At 39.4% G+C, this 22,126-nt stretch overlaps 1 protein-coding gene across 1 annotated transcript in view; it reads left to right on the top strand.

Annotated features, from left to right (window-relative positions):
* The window catches only part of snx10b (sorting nexin 10b), an 80,088-nt gene that overhangs the window by 49,240 nt on the left and 8,722 nt on the right, over window positions 1-22,126 (top strand). The window contains exons 2-5 of the mRNA XM_069914135.1: window positions 12,520-12,563; window positions 15,980-16,066; window positions 17,110-17,210; window positions 17,855-17,953. Of these exons, the coding sequence (XP_069770236.1) occupies window positions 12,520-12,563; window positions 15,980-16,066; window positions 17,110-17,210; window positions 17,855-17,953 (331 nt within the window). The remainder of the gene's footprint in view (window positions 1-12,519; window positions 12,564-15,979; window positions 16,067-17,109; window positions 17,211-17,854; window positions 17,954-22,126) is intronic.

Here is a 22,126-nt window from a genome sequence, read left to right as displayed (position 1 = left end):
GATCAACTCACCCGTCCCTGTCTGTAACGGACCCACATTTGTCTTAACTAACCTCTTTCTCTTAATGTATCTATAAAAGCTTTTACAGTCATTTTTTATGTTCCCTGCCAGCTTCCTCTCATAATCCCTTTTACCTTTCCTAATTAATCCTTTTGCCCTCCTCTGCAGAACTCTGAATTTCTCCCAATCATCAGGGATATTATTCTTTTTGGCTAATTTGTAAGCTACCCTCCTCGATTTATTCTTCGTACAAACTGGGGTGCACATATTCTGCACTCGCTCCAAGCTATCCTTAAATGATTGCCATTGCATTTCTATCGTTAGACCTTTCAGTATCATTTGCCAATCTATTTTAGCCAATTCACATCTCATACCATCAAATTTACCCCTCTTCAAGTTCAAAACCTTTGTATCTGTATTAACTCTGTCACATTCCATCCTAATGAAGAATTCCACCATATTGTGGTCACTCTTGCCTTAAAACATTTGACATGTACTATTACCCAATGATGTTTAATGGACCCATTCATGCCTTTGACCTTCCAAGATATAACATTAATAGAAGAAATCATTAAATTAAATAATTAATATTAATTATTGGATGCTCCAGCTCCATCTGTTATTGTTCCAAAAGTTGATACTTTTGATCCAAACTGCAATGCAGAAGAAACCAAAGCATAGATACAAGTCACCTTGATAAACCTACCAAAACCTAAATAACCCTCCCCCCCCACACCTTTCCAGCCTTCCCTAAACTGAAGGTTGACAACTAAAGTTATGGCCTGCTCAAAAAAAATTATAACCCAAAATATTTTGCTGTTGTTTTTGTGACTCCTTGTTTATGCATCCAAAATTGTTTGTAACTTTCCACATCTAAATAATTTTACAAGAAACTTTAAACAACAAGTTAAAATCCAACCTTTTCATAAACAAACTTTTATACACATGCAAATAATCATTTCTGACTTCAATGCCTTTAATATAATTGTCTGTTGTAACCCTTATTCTAATAATCTATATTTAAACAAATAAGATCAGCATTATATCAATTAATTATAAAGGACATATGATGTTAAGCTAATCTAAAGAAAATTCAGCATATATATTAAAAAAAGGAAGATGGAAGAAGCCCTCCCCAATCAGCGGCATTTTATATGCATGCGCAATATGAATTTTTGGCTTTGTTAATAAATCAAAATGCGCATGCGTTGTAATGGAACGCCCGTTATTATTACATTGGTAATAAAAAAACTCCATTCTTCAAATAAACTTGAACATCATAGATAGAGATAAATAATATTTGATATTAACATTCAGCTAAGAAATGAAATTCAAAATGATAAGCACTCAGACTTATTATGCACATGCCCAATAACATCTCTTTGTTCTCCATCATATTAACCTGTCTGTGCTTTAGAGAGCCTTTAATTCCTTACTTTAATCAGTAATGTCCCCACCTCAGCACAAACCATTGTAAACTTCTTTTAAACTACATGAATAATAATATGCTGTAAAAACTAAACCGGTAAATAAACCTGCATGCACAGTAGTCTATTTGTTCTCAACCAAACTTTTTAAATAAAAAAGTGTATAGACATCGTGGGACCCTTACCAATTCTACCAGTCCCTGATTATTATTTTAATAGAGCAAACCTATAGTGACTATAAAGCATTGATAACTTTATTAAAATTACGTCTATTAATACACTATTAAGACTAAGCTAAATTTTAAACTCTTAAAGTGACAGTCCCAGTAAAATACAAATGAAAATGGGACCACGTAATACTACTTAAAAACATTGCATATGCTGGAATTATTCAACTGACAGTTTTAAAAAAAAAATCAGCTCCTCTTCCTATATTTCAATTTCACATTTGTCTGCTGAAGGTACCAACTCTTACAGAACTTAAATTCCATTCGTGATGGTATTTTTTGGCCATCTCCTTTTGTTCAGATGCCTGCCTACATTTTGCTCATGCCATGATGAAGGGCTCAAGTCTGTATTTTAATTTTTGCTCTATACACTATTTGACTTGCAGAATTTATGCAGCACTGGGTTTTTAACTTCAATCACGATGTCTGCAGGCTTTTGTGTTTTACTCCAAACGTGCAGTCTTCTTTGGTTGGTTAGGCCATGTGTATTAGTGGGATTTCCTTGTAGATACCTATTTGCCATTTGGTTTTGACATTTAAAATGTTCATTTCTTGGGACAATGGAATAAAAAATGATCCATTACAAATAACCTTCCTAGTTTTTGTGGTCTTTAATTGATTAAGCATTGGTTTGGATATTGTTCTCTTTTGATTCAATTTAATAATGATAATTAGTTCTGTAGTCCTTTTTTCATTTCTTTTATAGTGAATGAGTTGACCATCCGTTATCCTTCCATTCTTATCTAATTTGGCACACTCAAAAGGAACTGAAAGATCTCTTGTTTATTGTCAGATTCTCTAATTTAATCAAAATAATACGTTAGGTTTCTGTTTTTTTTTGTGTTGCTTGTTTTTTTTTGAGTGACTTTTGAATGTTAACATTTACTATATTGTTTCTCCATTTCTCTGACCTGCCTCCAGTGTGATGGTGTTGGCTTCTGTTAATGCCCTCACTTCTGCTGAAAAGTGACAACCAACAATTACAGGTCAAATTCCAGTGCCATCTTCTTTGGCTTGGCTTCGTGGACGAAGATTTATGGAGGGGGTAAATGTCCACGTCAGCTGCAGGCTCGTTGGTGGCTGACCAGTCCGATGCGGGACAGGCAGACACGGTTGCGGGGGAAAATTGGTGGGTTGGGTGTTGGGTTTTTCCTCCTTTGCCTTTTGTCAGTGAGATGGGCTCTGCGGTCTTCTTCAAAGGAGGTTGCTGCCCGCCAAACTGTGAGGTGCCAAGATGCACGGTTTGAGGCGAGATCAGCCCACCGGCGGTGGTCAATGGGGCAGGCACCAAGAGCTTTCTTTAGGCAGTCCTTGTACCTCTTCTTTGGTGTACCTCTGTCATGGTGGCCAGTGGAGAGCTCGCCCTAGAACACGATCGTGGGAAGGCGATGGTCCTCCATTCTGGAGACGTGACCCACCCAGCGCAGCTGGATCTTCAGCAGCGTGTTTATCAGTTTAAAGGACAAAAACTATTGTTAACTTAAACCCAGTGCCACCACTGCCAATTTAAAAGGCTATATTTTCAACCCCTCTCCATGGCTTTAAAAAGGGGATCCTACACGTTCATTAATTTATGCTCCTGATTATTTCTGGCTTCAATTTTGGCCGCACAGATTTTTAATGACTTTAATCAGGAATTGTGGAAGATTGAACAATGTCTTTTTAAGGATTCTTTCCTGACTGCCATTTATGCAGTGTTTTCCTTTTGGGGGAAAAAAGCAGTTCAATACGGCTCAGGATATGGAATAGTTTTCAAGGGGGAATTGTATCAAAATGCATTTGGAGCAGGTATCCAACAAAGGTACCTATTCCATCTGGTGCACAAGTTAATTTATTTGTCACAAAATATACCTAGTACAGTGAGAGGTTCTGTGAGCAAACTAACTGGTTATCTTTAACATTCATGCAGCTTTTAAAAGAGAAATATTTGTAATATAAAAAGTGTCAAGAATGCAGGGAGAGCAGAGTAGAATGGTTGTGTGTTGTAAGAAGAGTATCTGCTGCGAGGTTGCGGGATCTTGCAATTCTTCACCAGTGCAATTTTCTTTATTTGAAATCTAATGGTAAACAGCATTTGTAAATGGGGAACAGCCATTTAGAACAGCTTCAGAATAATGACACACCGTTTTAGCGATGCCTTCCTCCTTGTGAGAATTAGAATAATTTGATATAGAGCATTACTTTTGATCTATTGTACTCTTGCCAAAATTCTTTTAAAAAAAACTGATCCATAAAGGCATCAAATTGCAAAATAACATTTTGTACCATTGACAGGACAGTGACTTCATGCAAGCACTTTTAATCTCCCATCTGGCTGTACGGTTTTCTTATTTGACCTGAATACTTCATCATTCTGTATTTTGTGCATTTGATTGGCCACGGAATGATGTATAAATTGTTGGAAAATCCACCTAGCCTAATTTTGGTTCTCTTTTCCTCGACGATAATAAAAATAATCGTGTGGTTTAAGGCACCAAGATCCAGACCTGAGCACTAAGGAATTTCATTGTCTATTGGAAGCCAGAAGAGAAACACACTAGCAGAAGAATAAAAGGAATCAGATTTTGCTCTTTGAAGGAGCACTCAAGGAAGCTATATGTAAATTCCTTTAACAAAAAAAGTTTAAAAATGCAATTCAGCACTTCAAAGTGTTGATTTTTAGTGGTCCTGTAACTTCATAAAATCAGAGCATGTTTACACTATGGTAGAATAAGATTCAGAGCATCTAGTTCATAACAACTTCATATAAAACCAATCTATCCAGACCTAAGCATGTACTGTGAATTCTTTCCTTTCAAATGCTTTTCTAGTTGACTTTTAACCACGTCTATTGAATTTCCCTCCAGGGCTAACTCTGGCACATTCCAGATTTTAACCACTTATATTCATTAAAACTAGTAGTTTTTCATTTTAGTTTTGTTTTTTTGCCAATCACTACTCATAGGAATGGTTTCCCTCTGCGTACTTCATTTGTTTTTTTCATATTATAACAACATTATAAGAGATAATTTGCCCTTTAAGTCAATGTCAACTTCCAAAGCTATTCTATCAATCCTATTTTCTGGTAACCTATTTTCTCTCTCAAATACCCATCAACTCCACCCGATTCTATCGCATCAGCTAAATGGCCTACCAACCAGCATATCTTTGAGGTATGTGAGGAAACTGGAGAACCCAATAGCAACTTTTGTCATGATGGAGAACAAACACATTTCATATAGATCAGACCCAAGATCAGGATTGAACATAAGTTGCTTATGCAGTGAGCTATTAGCTAATATTGTGAATCGTAAACTTCTCCTTTTAAAAATGGTGTGGTTCCATGTTTTCAAAATCTATGGTACTTGCTTATCATTATCTCTAAAGTTTCCTAATTGTGTTTTGTCATTCGAAAATTTGTCCAATTTTGAACTGACATAGCAGTATGTTGGAATCCCATCTTTTAAAAGTTCTTTTCCTGTATTTCTTTGTTTTGGTGGCATTCAGTCTTCTCTAGTTATTTTATCATTGCTGAATATTCTCTTTATACAGGTGCAATGAATGTTGTTTGTCACCATGAATATTACAGCAGAACCTGATAATTTGTGTTGGCCTATTCAAATTGGTCCTTGAATAACTCCTGATAAAACCAGAAGAGTTCTGAGTATTCATCCTGGTCAGATAGCATTCAGTGGAAAGAAAAATGGTTAATGTTTCACATCAATGACCCTCCAGAACTGGAGGATGTCTGTGCGGAAGTTAGTCATTGATCTCATTTTTCTAAACTTGTGGTCAACATTTAATTAAACACTGGTTCAAACATTGGACTTTTTGTTTGCCTGCTTGTTTATTTGATAGATTTGCTAAAATAGATTTACTGGTGAATACCTGCAGTCTTGCATCCAACTAAGTTTATAATGTAGTTATTCTGATATCCAGTTTCATTCCAAGGTTCAGAAGGTATTTTTTTGCTGATGGTTGAAGTGGACATTTGAGTTGTCAGTATTGTAAACTTTCACAGTTCCCCACAGCTGTCTGTGGTATCAAATTCCAAAGGTTCATCACTCTCTGGCCAAAGAAGTTTCTCCATATCTCTGTTTCAGTCCTCACATTCTCATCCACCATGGGCCTCTCCAAGCCTTTCAGCATTCAAAAAGATTCTATGAGGTTTCCCCTCATTCTTTTGAACTCCAAGGAGCAAGTCCAAGAGCTGCCAAATATTCCTCATGTGCTAATCCTCGTGTAAATCAAGAGAACATGACCAGTCCTCATCGAGGGGTCAGTGGTGGAAGGATTAAGAGCATCAAATTCTTGGATGTCAACATGAAGATCAGTCCTGGTGCCTCCATCTCAATGCAATCATAAAGAAGGCTCTCCAGTGGCTATACTTCATGAGGAGTTTGAGGATATTTGGTATGTCATCTAAAAGACTCTCAAATTTCTTCAGGTGTACCATGGAGAACATTCTGACTGGTTGTATCTTTGTCTGGTATAGATGTGCCAATACACAGGACAGGTAAAGACTACAAAGTTGTGAACTCGGCCAGAGCTATCATGGTTATCAATCCTCATTCTACAAATGATGGTGTCTTAAGAAACCAGCCTCTATCTTCAAGGACCCTCACCTCCCAGGTCATTGCCCTCCTCACTGCTATCATCAAAAAGGATGTACAGGACCCTGAAGACAAACACCTAGTGGCACAAAAACACCTTCTACCCCTCTGCCATCAGATTTCTGAATGGACATGAACCACAGACACTACCTTGTTTGTGCTTCTTTTGCAGTAATTTATTTATTTAAAAAATGTAATTATAGCAATATTTGAACTGGTATTGCTGCCGCAAAACAACAAATTTGTGATGTGTTCATGTCAATAAATTCTGATTCTAGGAATCATTCTTGTGAATCTTCTCTGAATCCTCTCCAATGCCAGCACATTATTTCTTAAATAGGGAGCCCAACACTGCAACCTGTACTCCATGTGAGGTCTCATGAGTGCCTTATAAACTCTCAACATCACATCCCTGCTCTTGTATCCTATTCCTCTAGATAGGAATGCCAACATTGAATTCACCTCTATATTGGGAAGAATGTTGTGCTGTCACGTGACAGCACTACCCTCTACTTAGTCAGAGGACACACCAGCTGCCAATCAAGGTTTGGTTCTGCCCCACCCATTAGTGCACACCTTGCTGATGGGTCCATGTAAATTTACCTGGACTGGCCTCTCCAGCCTGCCTGTACTTGGCCTTGGGCCATTGACTGTTGTAAATGGATTAACCCTCCTGGCACCAAGTAATTTGACTCCTACTAATGACCTGGGCTGGACCCTCCAGCAATATAAAGGTGCATGTGTTTTTTTTTTTTTGTTCTCCCTCTTTGCCAGCTTGCCACCCCCCCCCCCCCACCCACCCCAGTTTCACTCCAGGCCTAGAAAAGTGGAAAGGCACTGGAGAAACTGTTGGTAAGATGTGCATTGTTAAAAGGGTTCGGAGCTTTTAATTAGTGTCCATTGTAATATAGAGCTGTGTCTGCACTGAGTCAAGGGATAGTAGGGTATCATAGTGATTCTTCTTTGATCATTGTATGTACCAGTTCATTGTGTGTGTGCGTATTTTGTTCTCAAGAAGCTATTTTCCCCATGTTTGTCTGCTTCCCACGGTTGCTGTAAACTGCGCGTGCGCGCGTGCACATCTGTTACCATTTCCCACACTTCTATAAATAAAATCCTTCCCTACCAAAACTGCGTGTCAAGAGTCCTTGCCTTTGAGACCCGCTAAACCTGTTTCTTTACTCTCAACACCTTCACACCAACTCAACATGGAGGTCAACATTTAGAGTATTCTGCATGAGGACTTGTAAGCCCCTTTGCACCTCTGAATTTTGAATTTTCTCCCCATCCAAATAATAGACTGCTCGTTTATTCCTTCTACCAAAGTGCATGACTGTACCATTTCCAATATTGTATTTAATTTGCCACTTCTTTGCTCATTCACTTGATCAATCCAAGTCTCTCTACAACTTTTCCAGTCCTCCTCTCTACCTGCTCCTCCACCTGTGTCTATAATATCTGCAAACATAGCCACAAAGCCATTTATATGACTATCCAAATCATTACCATACAACATAGAAAGTGGCCCCAACACTGACCCCCATGAAACACCATCCGTAACTCGTAGCTAATGATGATAGAATCCCTTATTCCCACTCTCTGTGTGATGGCGCAGCTGGAGATACTGTAACTGCAGCGCTGCCATTGGTGTGGACCCAGGAGAGCAGGGAGCGGAAGCACAGAGCTCCCCCATGGGGTCCTATTCCCAAGTCATACTGCGATGGCTTAATTCGGGCTTAAAATTGCATGTTAAAGGAGCCATAAGTGTTTTATTCAAAATCCTGCAAACATGGGGTTCGGGGCTCAAGACGGTGTGCCTGTATTGGGCAGTGGCCTCAGGGTTGCAGACACTGGGGAGCAGTGAATTGATGTAGGGCACCAGTAACGGGGAGACATCCCCACCCCCCCATGTTGTGAAGTAATGGCCACTGTGGCAGACCAGCAATGGGCTCTACAACTGAAGGACGCATACAAGCAGCAGGCTGTTGGTGACTTGTGGGCTGCTGGCAACTTAAGATCAAAGGACTCGCACCTGGAGACTGGCTTATGAGATCCAGGTATTGGAATGTCAGTTCGAGAGGATGCTAAGGTCAAGGAGGGCTGAAGGGCACTGGGTAGTGATTCTTGTGCGGAGGTTTGAATCTGGGGTTGGGTTGCTGATGGTTTGAACTGAACTGAAGTCTTTTGCAGCTGCGGGAGCGCTGTGGGCGAATCCATGGACACTCGGTGTCTCTGGGGACTCCTTTTGCTTCTCTTTTTCCAACTTTAAAGGGTGCCAGGCCATGCTAATGAAATGGTGAATCTTTGTCTTATGGCAGACTAAAGACAGTTTTGTGTAATATTACAATTGTTTTGTTACATGACAGTAAATTGTATCTTTTCTGTAATTCTATGGACTCTCATCTTGTTCTGAAGCCTTATGTGCTGCACCTTGTCAAAAGTCTTTATAGAGTCCAAATATACAACGTATATTGTAGCTGGCTTGTGGTTTCCTCAAAAAAAATTGCAGTAGGTTTGTCAGGCATAAATCTCCCTTAAGGAAACCGTGCTGACTTTGGCCTATCTTGTCATGCACCTCCAGGTACTCCATAACCACATTCTTGACAATAAGACTCCCAACAACTTCCCAAGCAGTGATCTTGGGCTAACAGATCTGTAATCTCCTTTCTGCTGTTACCCTTCCTTTTTAAAAATTGTGGAGTGCCCTTTGCTTTTTTTAGTAAAAACCCAATGCTGGAGAAACTCAGCAGGTCAAACAGTGTCCTTTATATAGCAAAGATACCCAGATACAAAGGGATTTGGGAGTCCTCATGCAGGATAGCCTGAAGGTAAACTTGCATGTTAAGATGGTGAATTAGGCAAATGTAATTCCTTAATTTCAAAAGGAATAGAACAAGAACAGGGATGTGATATTGAGGCTTTATAAAACATTGGTGAGCAGTTTTGGGCTCCTTATTCAAGAGCATTCAAAGGAAGTTCACTAGGATGTTTCTGGGAATGGAAGGATTCATATGAGGATCGGTTGACAGCTCTTTGTTGGAATTTAGGAGAATGGGGGGGGGTGAATCTCATTGAAACATTTCAAACTTTGAAAGGTATGGACTGAGTAGATGTAGAAAGATTGTTTCCATGGTGGGATAGTCTAGGACAAGAGGGCACAACTTCAGGTTTGAGGGGCATACACTCAGCACAGAAAATGCTTCTGCCAGAGGGTGGTCTGTAATTTGTTACCACAGGTGGTTGAGGGGGCCAGGTTATTGGGTGTATTTAAGGCAGAGATTGATGGGTTCTTGATTAGCAGGGGCATCAGGTCATGAGGAGAAAGACCATTGGGGCTGAGTTGGAAAATGGATCAGCTCATGATTGGCAGAGCAGACTCGATGGGCTGAATAGCCTATTTATGCTCCTATGTCTTGTGCTACTCCCCATTTCTGTCTGCTTCAACCGTCTCTGGGATGAAGGGACATCTAGGGAAATGTGGTTCCTGGAGGAAAGTAGTGCTGAGGTAAAAGATCAAGCAGGAGTGAGGAGTATACAGCCTGCTCTGTTTCTTGTATTTTTTATGTAAGAATTCCAGCAAAGGTTGGGGATTTCAGCAGTGATGAAAATGTACTTCAGGCACAGATATAAGCTTCTGGCCAAGCAATTCCAGTTCATCCATAATTATTCCAGCTACAAAATTTGGACCAATTTAGTTGTAGAATTTGTTCCTCACCAGTCTGTACTTAGTCATAGGAAAGTGCCATCAACAGTATTATCAATTTGCTTCACTTTCTGCTAATCTTTAAACTAATGTTCACCACTAGGCTCCAAATCATGTTGCAGGATTAAAGATCTTTGTTTCTATGGTGAATGACTGTCCTTTATATTGGAGCAGTGCCAGTAACATATGACAAACACATAGCAGTTATTTAGCGCAGGTGAGTTGGGCCAAAGGTCCTGCTGTGACTCTTTGGATACAATAAATGTGAACTTGAACTGAGCTGGAAACACTCCACTAGCTAGTTGCTAGCCATTTTTAGCCGCTGCCTTAATCGACTTGCATTAAAGTAAGATGTAGACATGTCTGCTCAAGATTGTGGAATTTTGACTTTCACTTGCATTTTCTCAAATGATGCACTAGTCCATGCATTTTACGTGCATTTGGCCAGAACTAGAAATCATTCAGTCTTGCCGAGCTACATTTGTGACATATAACCATCTCTGCTAAATGCTACCATTGCATCCTGAGGGTTGTTCTGACTGGAATTTATTGTACCAGTTATGTAATAATATGATGACAGGAACTTGGATGCTGGATATTCTTTTTTTTTTTTTTTTTTTTTAAATTTTTTTATTTTTCACACCATAAATCACATTAGCCATGATATACACTATTTCTTTTCACACATATACAGTGACTTTTTCTCCCCCCCCCCCTTTCCTCCCAAACCACCCCCCCACCCCCCCCCTCTCATCCATTTTAGGTATACAATCTAGGTTGCATTAATCCAGTCAGACAATGTTGTCATTCAACAAAATTACACCAGAAATTCTACTGAGTCCATTCTTTTCTTTCCTTCTCCTTCTATCAACTTAGGTAATGTTTGTCCCCGGTAGGTTTTCGCTATTGTATTTAATGTAAGGCTCCTATACTTGTTCGAATATTTCAATATTATTTCTTAACCAATATGTTATTTTTTTTTCTAATGGAATACATTTATTCATTTAAATTTGGTAGTTTCTTCCTTTTAATTTGGTTATGTATTCCATTAATATTTAAAGACATATAGTTCAGCGTAGCCCTTTTATATTTTGTTTATCTTCTCTTTCCGTTTTTCCATCATTACCTTTCCTCCTTTTCCATTTCTGTTTTCTTATTTTCAACTCTTCATAAGACAACATTCCTACAACATCTAACATTTTCCTTATTCTCCTATTTCTATCTTATTTATCCCCAATCTCCCCTTCACCTCCTGAGTTGTCCTTTATCCCTTGTCGGACAACCACATCTCCCCTCTCCATTTGGATTTGCGAGATGCTGGATATTCTTCATGCTAGCCTTTCTGCCAAATACAAGGTCCAGTCTGATGGTATACCCTTTACTTAATTTGCAGCATTCTGTAACAGCATTTGACATCTCAACACCATCCAGGATAAAGCAGCCTTCTTGACTGATACTGCTTAATACATTTTTTTCCCTCTAATCAATTGGAAATGGTGTTCAGACCTCTTGTATATCTGCTTTATATAGTTCATGGTTTTGGATGAAAGAATTACTCTAAATCATAACTTCACTAACAACATAATATTGAGGCAATGATAATAAAATTTGCAGTGCAAAAAATATCGGAAAATGAACATTGATTATCTGCTGTTAGAATGCAAGTACAATTTTTGAGTTTGGGAAGTGTCATTTCCTGAATATACTTGTGGGATACAACTCTGTAATTGTTGGTTTTATGAATAAGAGCTTTTTGAAGAGGGGACCAAGAGTGTCAACATTGACCAATGGACTTTCAAAGCTTTTCACAAGATCCCAGCTGATCAGGAAGATTTGATCATATTTGCATCCAGAATGAGCTGGCCAATTGGATACAAAATTGACTCGATGGTAGGAGTTACACTGTGTTGTGGAGGGTTGTAATTTGGCTTGGAGGCCTGTGATGAGTACATAAATGGATGTAAGTGGGATCGTTAGGAAGTTTACAAATGACACCAAACAGTGATGATATTGGTATTGTCAACGATTGTCTGAGCTTGCAACAGGATGTGAATCAACTGGTAAAGTGGGTCAAGGGATGACAGATAAAATTTAATTTGGACAAGGGCAAAATGTATTTTTTTGAAGTTGAACCAGGATATGCCTTGCATATTAAGTGGTGGTTGGGGCTCTTGGGCCGGCCAGGCTGCTATCCCTCAATTTCTCATGGCCTTTAATGCCATAGTTGCATGATTTTTCAGGACAGTCTTTACCTCGAGGATGATGTATCTATGGAATTTGTTGCCACGGACAGCTGTGGAGGCCAAGTCATTGGGAATATTTAAGAATAGATGGATGTGGAGAGGTTTAGAAAGGGGAAGGTAAAATTCCAGACCCTTGTGTTTGCATTTACTTGACTGAATATTCTGGCTACTGTTTACATAATACAAATTTCAAATGTGAAATTTTAACAACAGTAGTAGAAAGGCCATTGATGTACTCTATCCACTTTTATAGTTGATAAGTACTCTTCGCAGTCTTTGTGAGCTTTATGTCTAAATATTAAGATAACTTATGAATTTCTCATCTAGACCATTCAGAAGTGATGGAAAATGAGATGAAGGTTGAAATAAAGGTAAGATTCAAGTTTCCATTAATATCATGTAATACAGTACATGTTACACAAAATTGCCTTCTGCCTGCCACAAGGCAAAGAGTTGCCCCTTAAGTATGAGAGAAAAAGAAGCAAAAGGCAGTCACTGAGTGTCCGTGGATTCACCTCCAGCACTCCTGTTGCCCCTGCAACTGCACAGACTCCCATTCAATCTATCAGCAATCTGAGCTCCAGATCAAAACCTCCAACACAATCAGGAAGCCTTTAGCGCTCGGGAGCCCTTTTTGCCATCAGAATCCTTGAGAAACCCAGCTCTGTGTAGCTGTTATGTTTAAAAGACTGAAATCTTTCTAGGGCTATGAAATTTTAATGCTCTACAGACAGTATATTTATTGTTAGGAACATGGAACTGCCACCATATTATAACAGCAAGCTCTGACTTCACAAGCAAGATAACCTTTTAGTCTAGAACAGTGGTTCTCAACCTTTTTCTTTCCACTTACATACCACTTTAAGTAATCCCTATGCCATCAGTGGTCTGTGATTAGTAAGGGATTGCTTAAGGTGAGGAAGTTTGTACATGCCAGCTTTTTATCTGTTGGAGTTTAGATGAATGAGATGAGGCTTGATTACAGTGTGTGAGACCTTGAAGGGTTTTAACAGATTACACATGGAGAAAATGTTTCTTCTTGCAGAGAAATCTAAAATTGGTTGGGGTGGTTTACTCTTTAAAATAAGAGATCACCCGTAGAATATTACAGCATAGTACAGGTGCTTCAGCCTACAATGTTGTGGCCAAAAAAAAACCTAAACCCTCCCTATTTCATAACTCTCTATTTTTCTTTAATCCATGTATGAGTTTGTTAAATATCCATATTGTTCCAGTCTCCACTATTACCCCATGCAATGCATTCCAGGCACCCACAACCCTCTTGTGTAGGGGGGGGGGGGAAAGAAAAAAAATTACCCTGATGCGTCACCTAAACTTTCTTCTCTTCACTTTGTACCAATGTCCTCTGGCGCTGGTGTTTGTTACTCCTGCCTTGGAAAAAGGTGTGGGTTGTTTACCTTTTTTATGCCCTCATAATGCTGTAGACTTCTATCAAGTCACCTCTCATTCTTTGCTTCAAAGAGAAAAGTCCTCGCTCTGCTAACCTTGCCTCATGTCATATTTTCAAATCCAGGCAACATCCTGCTAAATCTCTTCTGCACACCCTCTCCATAGCTTCCAGTCTTGACTGTAATGAGGTGACTGAACCACACAGTTCTAAGTGTGGTCTCACCAGTGATTTATAGAACTGTAACATTACCTCGTGTGTCCTGAACTCAATTCCCATTTGAGCCAGAGAAGGTGAAACTTTTTCCTGAGGGCTGTGAATCTTTGGAACTCTTCCTGAAAGGGTAGAAGAAGCAGTCTTTGAATGTTTTAATGCAGAAGCCACAGTCACAGAAAGATACAGCAGAAGAAGTTGTCCTTCAGCCCACCAAGTCCATGGTGCACCAACCACCATTTGCACTAATCCTGCATTGATCCAGTGTTTGTTCACCCTACATTCTCCTCTCCAGATTCTACCATCTCCTACATGCAAGTGGTAGTTAACATACAAACCAGCATCTGCCTTGGATGAGGGAGGCACCAGAAGAAGCCCATGCGGCCACAGGGAGAATGCGCAAACTCCACGTGGACAAGACTTTGTTGGATTGAAAACTTAATGACCAAGGGGGGGTGGGTTATAGGTCATAAATGGTTCAATTGGATTGGGAATTGAGGTTATGGTCAGAACAGCTGTGATTTTGTTTTAATTTTTAAAACAATTTGGGCTCCAAAGGCTGGGCCAGCATTTAATTGCCCATCCAAAATTGCAGTTTGGAAGGTGGTGATGAGCTGCCGCCTTGAACCACTGCAGTCCTTGAGGTATGGGTATGTCATCAATGCTTTTAGGAAGATAATTTATGCCTTTGTCGAAGTGGTGAAAGAGCAGGTTGTATTTCAAACTCAAGATGGTGTGGCTTGTAGGGTTTCCTCCAGGTGGTGGTGCTCCCATGATTTCACTTCCCTTGCTCTACCCGGTAGAACTCATGGGTTTGGAAGGTGCCTTCTAAGGAACAACAGCTCATTTTTCATCTGGGTACCCTCCAACCCCAGGGCATTAACATTGAGTTCACTGTATTCCACTAATAAGCTTGCTTTTTCCCCCCTACCCCTGACTTTAACTAGTTATTCTACTTTCTACTTCCTTTTTCTCTCTACCTAGCCTAGACTCCCACCTCCCCCCCACCTATCTTCTCCCACCCTCAACACCCCCCCCCCTCCTCCTTTCCTTTTGTTCAGACATCTCTCATGTTCCCCCACACCTTGATGAAGGACAAGCCTGAAACATTGGTGATTTATCTTCACCTTTGCTACATAAAGGCACTGTTTGACCTCCTGAGTTTCTCCAGCATTTCTGTGTTTTTTCTAAGGCATCCTGATGAGTTGCTTTGGTGCATCCTGTAGATGTTTCAAACTGCTGCTGCTACTATGTGTTGGTGATGGAGTGAGTGAAAGGCTGGGGATGGGGTGCCTATCGAGTGAGTTGCTGTTAAAATTCTTGAGCATTACTTCCACTTTGCATTTGGAATTCATCTTTTTTTTCAAGTTTAGATGAAGGTGGATATTGAGGTCACGAGCTGAGTTAATTTTTTTCACTGGCTGACCAGGTGAGGGTCCCAGTGGACAACAGCTTTTCACATAGCATATGTTTGCGTGTGATAATTTGGGACCAGCTGCGCACAGTAACAGTTGCTATGTGATGCTTAAAACAATATTTACGAGCTGATTAATATCCTCAACATGAAAGAACCAGTCATTAGATAAGAAATCGAGCAGATTGAAATCCAGATACTGTAAATCCATTAGTCTTGCTTTCACAACTGGCTTAAAAATGTTATGGTCAGCATTGAACATTTCAGTGGCAAGTGAATGCCAAAATAACTTGTGAAGGAGCAAACTCTGATTCTTTAAACACTTAACCTGCATTGAAGATTCTAGATCTCGGCTGATGTGGAAAAACTGCTCTATTGGGTTGGGCATAATAAACTTGTGGGTGAAAATGAATTGTCTGAAAGAGATGAACAAGTGGGCAATGGACAACTAAACCTGAGGCTTTGTTCTATTATCTGCTGTCCTGTTGTGGAAATAGAGTGGGGTGGGGAAGGGGGGGCGGGGGGGATTGGGAAAGGTTCTCATTCTGGATTCCAGGACGATAGTAATTTCCACTTTTGCTTAAACTGATTCAACTTGATAACACAGCATAAATGTGGAAAAAAAAATGCACTATGACTCAACATGTCTAGCTTCTGGGAAAATTGTGTAATGTTCTGCAAGCTTATATATTAATGCCACATTTTGGTGTGAAGTGATCATTCTAGTGACTTTCTCTAATATGCCATATCAGGAATTCATCACTGTGTGGGTGAGAGACCCAAGAATCCAAGAGGAAGATTCCTGGCAGTCCTTTGTAGATTATGAAATTTGTGTTCTTGTAAGTACATTTAATCATTTAGCATTTCGTTAAACGCATTGTTCCTGATCTTTCCCATATTATAAGCTCCACAAGTTAGGCAATCTTTTGATGTTGACCAAGGTTTAGGATCAAACTGCTATCGGTTACTGTATAACTGCTTTCTAACTATTTTGTGAATACTTGTTTTCACAATATATGCTGTTTTCAAAATGATTGAGCAGCGTGGTTAGTGTAGCAGTTAGCACAACACTTTTACAGAACCAGCAACTTGGGTTCAAATCTGAAGTTGTCTGTAAGGAGTTTGTACGTTCTCCCCGTGTTTGGGTCGGCTTCCTCTGGGTTCTCTGGGTTTTCTCCCATCCTTCAAAAATATACAGGGCTTGTAGATTTTAATTATTGTATATGTGAGGGGTGGAGGCACAGGCTCATGGGCCAGTAGAGCCTGTTACTGTGCTGTTCGCCTAAATTTAAATTAATGGCAAGACTTTTCTAAGGTTGGTCAGTTATCTTCCTTGGATCGTTGCACATTTATTAATACTATTGCAGTAAAAAAGTTGCCATTATTAGAAATGTCAGTTAAATAAAATCTTGAACCCTGTTTCTAGCACATAGTCATTGCAGAAAATCTTTGCTTACTTTGGTGGTGTGTGTACCATCCATTTTTAGTGTTGAAAGTCTGAGGTTTTATTTCTGGTTTTGCTTGGTTTCCATAGTGTACAAGTTTTGTTTAAAACTGACTCCAAAGCCCTCAACATAATTTTATTCCTGTAATTCATTTTTGATCTATAGTCAGATTTTTCCCTTGCTATCGGTTGCACAGTAATTTATTCCTCGACGTGCACATTAATGAGATACCCAAAATTTGAATAAAATCTGTCCTCGGGCATATGTAAGCAATATGTTATAGAACAGAATTCATAACATTATTTAAGTTGCCAATTCTGTTTATACTTCAATGTGGCTGTATTTTTCTGTTTAAAGTATTTAAATGAAATATCAATGGATGGGGTAAATCTTTCATTTGCTTGTCCCAATTAAATTATTTATTTTCTTTTATGTAGACCAATAGCATGTGTTTTACGAAGAAGACGTCATGTGTCAGAAGACGTTACAAGGAATTTGCCTGGCTTAGGCAACGACTACAAGACAATGCAGTGTTGATGTATGATTTTATTTTCTTGTCTCCACCCAGTCTACTAACTTTGGTTTTCAACCAGCCATTGATAGGAAGATGATTTGTCAATCTATTAATGGTAATTTGATTTGGAAAACCCAACATAAAATATAAAAGCATCTGCTTTTATCCAGATCTCACAAGTCTCTGCGCTAACTCTTTTCAAAAATGCCTGAACTATCATGAGATATTTGCACATCAACATTGGTTGATGTTGATCAGATTTAGATTTTTTTTCCCACCACTCAGTCTTGCTCAGTTTGATATCACTATGTCTACTTTGTGTTGGCTGCAGAGTGATCAGGAGTAGAAATCATTTATTAGGGCTAAAATTGTTAAAGCGTGAGTATTATTGTTAAAGCTGGAATCCTATTGTTGCCAGTAAACTAGTTTATGAGCCAACAATGTACATTTTGATCTTCAGCTTTGTCTTGGTTGTGCAATGCACACATCCTTCCTGTTATTTGGACTTTTACAGTAAAGTTAGTTGCATGTTTTCGAGGTTCTCATGAAACTTCCCCCTCACCCTGCCCCCTTTGCCGGTGATCAGATAAGATGAAAATGTTACTTGATTGAATATAGAAGGTAATCTGATCTGAACACTACAAAAGCTACTGTTCTTTTCTTTACAGAAGTTTACCAGAGATTCCTCCTAAAATCCCTTTTTTCAGTCGCAGTAATGCCAAGCTTGTGGAGCAACGTCGTCAAGGACTTCAGGAATTCCTAGAGAAGTATGTACAGTGATTTTTACTTACAAATTCCCAAGTGATTAATTGTGGCAAATGAGCTTGCTTGTTAGCCTAGAGATAACGAAGTTACTTGTTGGAGGCCAGCATTCCTTCATGTTCTCCGCTCCAGAAAAGTGACACAAAACAGAGGCAACAGTAATTCCAGAACAATTTTTAATTTCTCTCTTTCCTTTCAAGTATTGATCTTGCAGATGGAATTGGCATACTCAGAGTATTTGCAAAGTGCTGGTTTCTTGCTCTGTTCCATGGAGGGTTTGCTCTCAGCTCTTTGAATATCATTCTGGTCTGAATCTTAACACTAATGGGGCTGTCAACTTTTAAAGTGCCAATAATGGAATCTTTACCTTTGCTTTGTACAAACTTTAACTGAAGCATTGTGTTCTAAAGGACTGGTCAATAATCTTTTATTCTCAGAGACTCTTGTCTCATTTTGTCATTTCACCAAGTAATGAATCTTAAAGCTAGTACACAAATGGTAGAACTGAAAATAACAGCTAATATATTTGCAAAATTGTTTATTCCACATGATTTGAGTTACACTCGTACTAGTCAAAGAGATCAAGAGAGGCATTAAATGGCAGCACTGCTAGAGCTGCTGCAACAGTAGTGTGCTGCTGGTATAGACCCAGGAGAACGGGAGCGGAGACACAGCGCTTTTCGGAAGGGTTCAACCACCCAGTCCTAATGCCGATGGCTCTGAAAAGGCTTTAAATGGCCTGTTAAAGAAGCTGATGGTGTTTTTATTAAAATACCTGCAAACATGGGTCTGCATTCAAGATGGTGGTGCCTGTGCTTGGCAGTAGACACGAGGTGTTGCAGATTCTAGGGAGCAGTGGACCGGTCTGTGCAGAGCAGCAGAAATGGGGAGAACCCCACCCACCCCTCCCCCCACGCCCGCATTGAGAAGGAGAGAAATGAGCCTACAGGATGGTGACCAGCAAGGAGCTCGGTGGCTGAGGAACTCGCATAGGCTGCGGGCAACTTGCGGCGGGGAGACCCATGTAGGCCATTAGAGAGGGGCTCATGGAACCAGGTATCAGAGCTGGGATTTCATAGGGTGCTGAGGGTAAGAAAGACATCTAAAGGGTACTTGATCGTAATGGAGGTTTGGACCTGGAGCTCAGGATGCTGTTGGATCAAAAAGGAGTCTGCGGCTGTTCATGACCATAAAAGAATCTTGAATATTGCACTTGGTACTGAACTTCAAATTAAGGAACTGCATCTTAAATAAATATCTCTTGCAAAACTTGATAATTTGATTTTTTTTTTTAAAATTTGCATCCCTATAATAATCCATGATGTACTGTTCATTAATTGCCATAAAAATTATATCTGGCTCAACTTTTTTGATTGCTTAATCCATGCCTTTATTGAATGTCCACTGCCATCTTGTGGTTACGGGTTTGTACTGCAGTAAAATGTGCTGGAGAAACTCGGCAGTTTACGCAGCCTGCTCGTTTCTGCAGCACGTTGGTATAATGCACTCTACCACAGGATATGCTCATTTTCTGTGTAACTAAAAATTGCTTTGGTCATTTGTTGGTTGTTACTGTAATTAAATTACTTTTCTTTGTAAATTCACTGTTTGTCCACGTCATACTTTGGACAGGTTAAAGTATTCATGATGAAATTTAGACCTGTAGTTCATTTCTCTGTGGATGCTGCTATATTGCTCTTATCATTTGTTAGTGGCATTTGTATGTCTTTTATTCTAATGGTAGTTTCTTACCAGGCTAAAATGTGACATCAGCCTTTATTGGCATGCTGAAATTGGTGGTTGTACTGATGAAATCTGTTTTTTTTTACTGCATTTGACTAAAGAGGAAAAACAGAAATTACTTACTGATGCACCTCTTTGTTAATCATTTGGAAATGCTTTACCAGAAATTTGTTGCCAGTGATGCCATTTGTCTCTGATGTGTGCTTTTTAAAATGGTTTTTAAAAAATGACGATTGCTAAGGCCCAGAAATCTCTGTAAATGATTGAGGGCACACACTTTGTCTGGATGCTCAACATTTAATCTTGTGCTGTGAATTTCTCTTTGCTGTTTTAATAGTTATATTTTTCAGTTTAGCACCTAGAACAAAATAGTTGTAAGTTTTAAAAGAGTTGTCTCTAGAATAACTTATTTGCTCAACATTGAGCCTCAAATGTTCATGTTATTGTTTACAGATTAGTTTAAAGATAAAGGATCTGGGTAGTATTGATTCTTCACTGGCACCTTGCTCAATGCTACCCTGAAGAGTACTGATTCATTATAGCAGTCTTAAACCTGGAGGTTGCCTACTCACAGCTGTACATACCCATATTTCAAAAAGAACATCTGCTCTGTATGGGTTGCTATGCCAGGGTCCACATGTGAGTTTTTGCTCTCCTCTGTGACTCTTGTGCAACGAAATTTTGCTGCTAAATTTTCAGCATGGACTGTACCACAGAAGCAATGCATCCAAGGGCTGAGATGCAGGACTCAGGGCATCCTGACCAGCACAGTGAGTGCAAGCTTTAGTGAGGATTAACTTCATGGCCCTGATCCAGTGGCTCTCTCAACACTTCTGATTGGATGTGATTGAAGCTGTGGTCTCCCTCATTCTTTTTTAGTTCCACATCTCTCTCCTGCCCAAATTTCTCATTGGCCTGTTTCTGAGGGAGTGTATTGTCTAGACTAATTTAACAGTTCAAAAGTGCACAGTTTATGACAAATTTAAGGCTGGCCTTTGCATCTGATTTGTAAACAAGATGTTATGTAGGCTCTATAGTTGATATGATTGAGACTTTAATAGCACAACTGCTTTGTTCTCAGAACTGTCAAGTTTACAAATCACCCACTCTGAAATGTTTTCTCCTGGGTGGTTATTTGGATGCAGCCTGATGTAGGGAGGGCAACTCCTTGGTGATGTGCAAAGTCCTATGCAGTTTGGCTTGAACCTCTCTGATCCAAACTGACAGGCCCTGTTCCCAGAAAAACTTTGCAAGATTGTTGAACCAGGCCCTCAGTTTTCTTGCTGGCCAACAGATTGACCAACGTGCAAAGAAATTCTGAAGTAATACATGAAAGTCTGTAGATGCTGTGATAGAAGTAAAAGCACAATGGTTGAGAAACTCAGCAGGTCAAACAATGTACTTTATATCGCAAAGATATAGATACAAAACCAACATTTCAGGCTTGAGCCTTTCATCAAGGTATCTTGAAATGCTGAAGTTCTAAAAGTACCGCGACCAATTTTATTGTTCAAAAATCCAATTGAAACACTTGAGCCATTAGGAATCATTAAATAAACTTAACCCAGTCAAAAAAAAGTATTATTCCTCCACCAATCCCACCTTCAGCAGCCACTTAAAATTAATGGATTGGCACAGTTTGAGCAGGTTGATTTCACAGCCATCGGTGGGGAGCTGTCCCATAATCAGTGCTCAGCTGAAGAGAAGGTTTTGGATTTTTGTCATTGCTCTGGAATGTTGGTCTTTTGCCCAGCTACACAGGTAAAGCCTGCAGTTCCAAGGAAAAACCTTTTCATCACAAGATCAGGGTAACTGGTTTTACAGAGATGAACTGTACCTTTTTAGAACATTCTTAAATCCTGCACAAGTGTCTTATTTTTAAAAATTAATTATCTATGCGTTTTGCAAGTAATTTCTCTTGGTGCTATGTTAGTCAAGCAGTGTAAAAATTCTGGACCAAATTCTTTGACTTTACTGGTACTTCTACTTAAAATAAAAAATGAGGTATATGTCCTTTAAACTGCCCTACCTTACTCACTATATTTTGTCATTAAGCTTTATTAAATTCCCAACAGGCTTGTATATTTGTGTTACAAGCTTACCTTATCAAAACTATTGGAACATAAAATGTACACTTAGTCTGAGAGAAATTAATGCCAGAGTAATTGAGATATGAGAATTGCATTATGGAAAAGAAAAAGAAAATCAGTCCACTCCCTATTAGCACAGAATGCAAAATACTTTTATTTAAATCAGTGGACTTTTGTCTTAGAGCGCAGAAATGTGCTCTTTGACTCACTATATGGCAACCATCATACCCATCTGTGCTAATTCCATATGTCACTGCTTGTTCCATATTGTTCTATTCCTTGGAAATCGAAATGCAGCCATCCTCTGGGTGAAAAAAAACTTCTTCAAATCCCCTCCACATCTGC

The sequence above is a fragment of the Narcine bancroftii genome, chromosome 1 (assembly GCF_036971445.1).
Source record: "Narcine bancroftii isolate sNarBan1 chromosome 1, sNarBan1.hap1, whole genome shotgun sequence".
NCBI lineage: Eukaryota > Metazoa > Chordata > Chondrichthyes > Torpediniformes > Narcinidae > Narcine > Narcine bancroftii.
The sequence above is the reverse complement of the archived record's forward strand: the minus strand, read 5'-3'. Positions and strand labels throughout refer to the sequence as shown.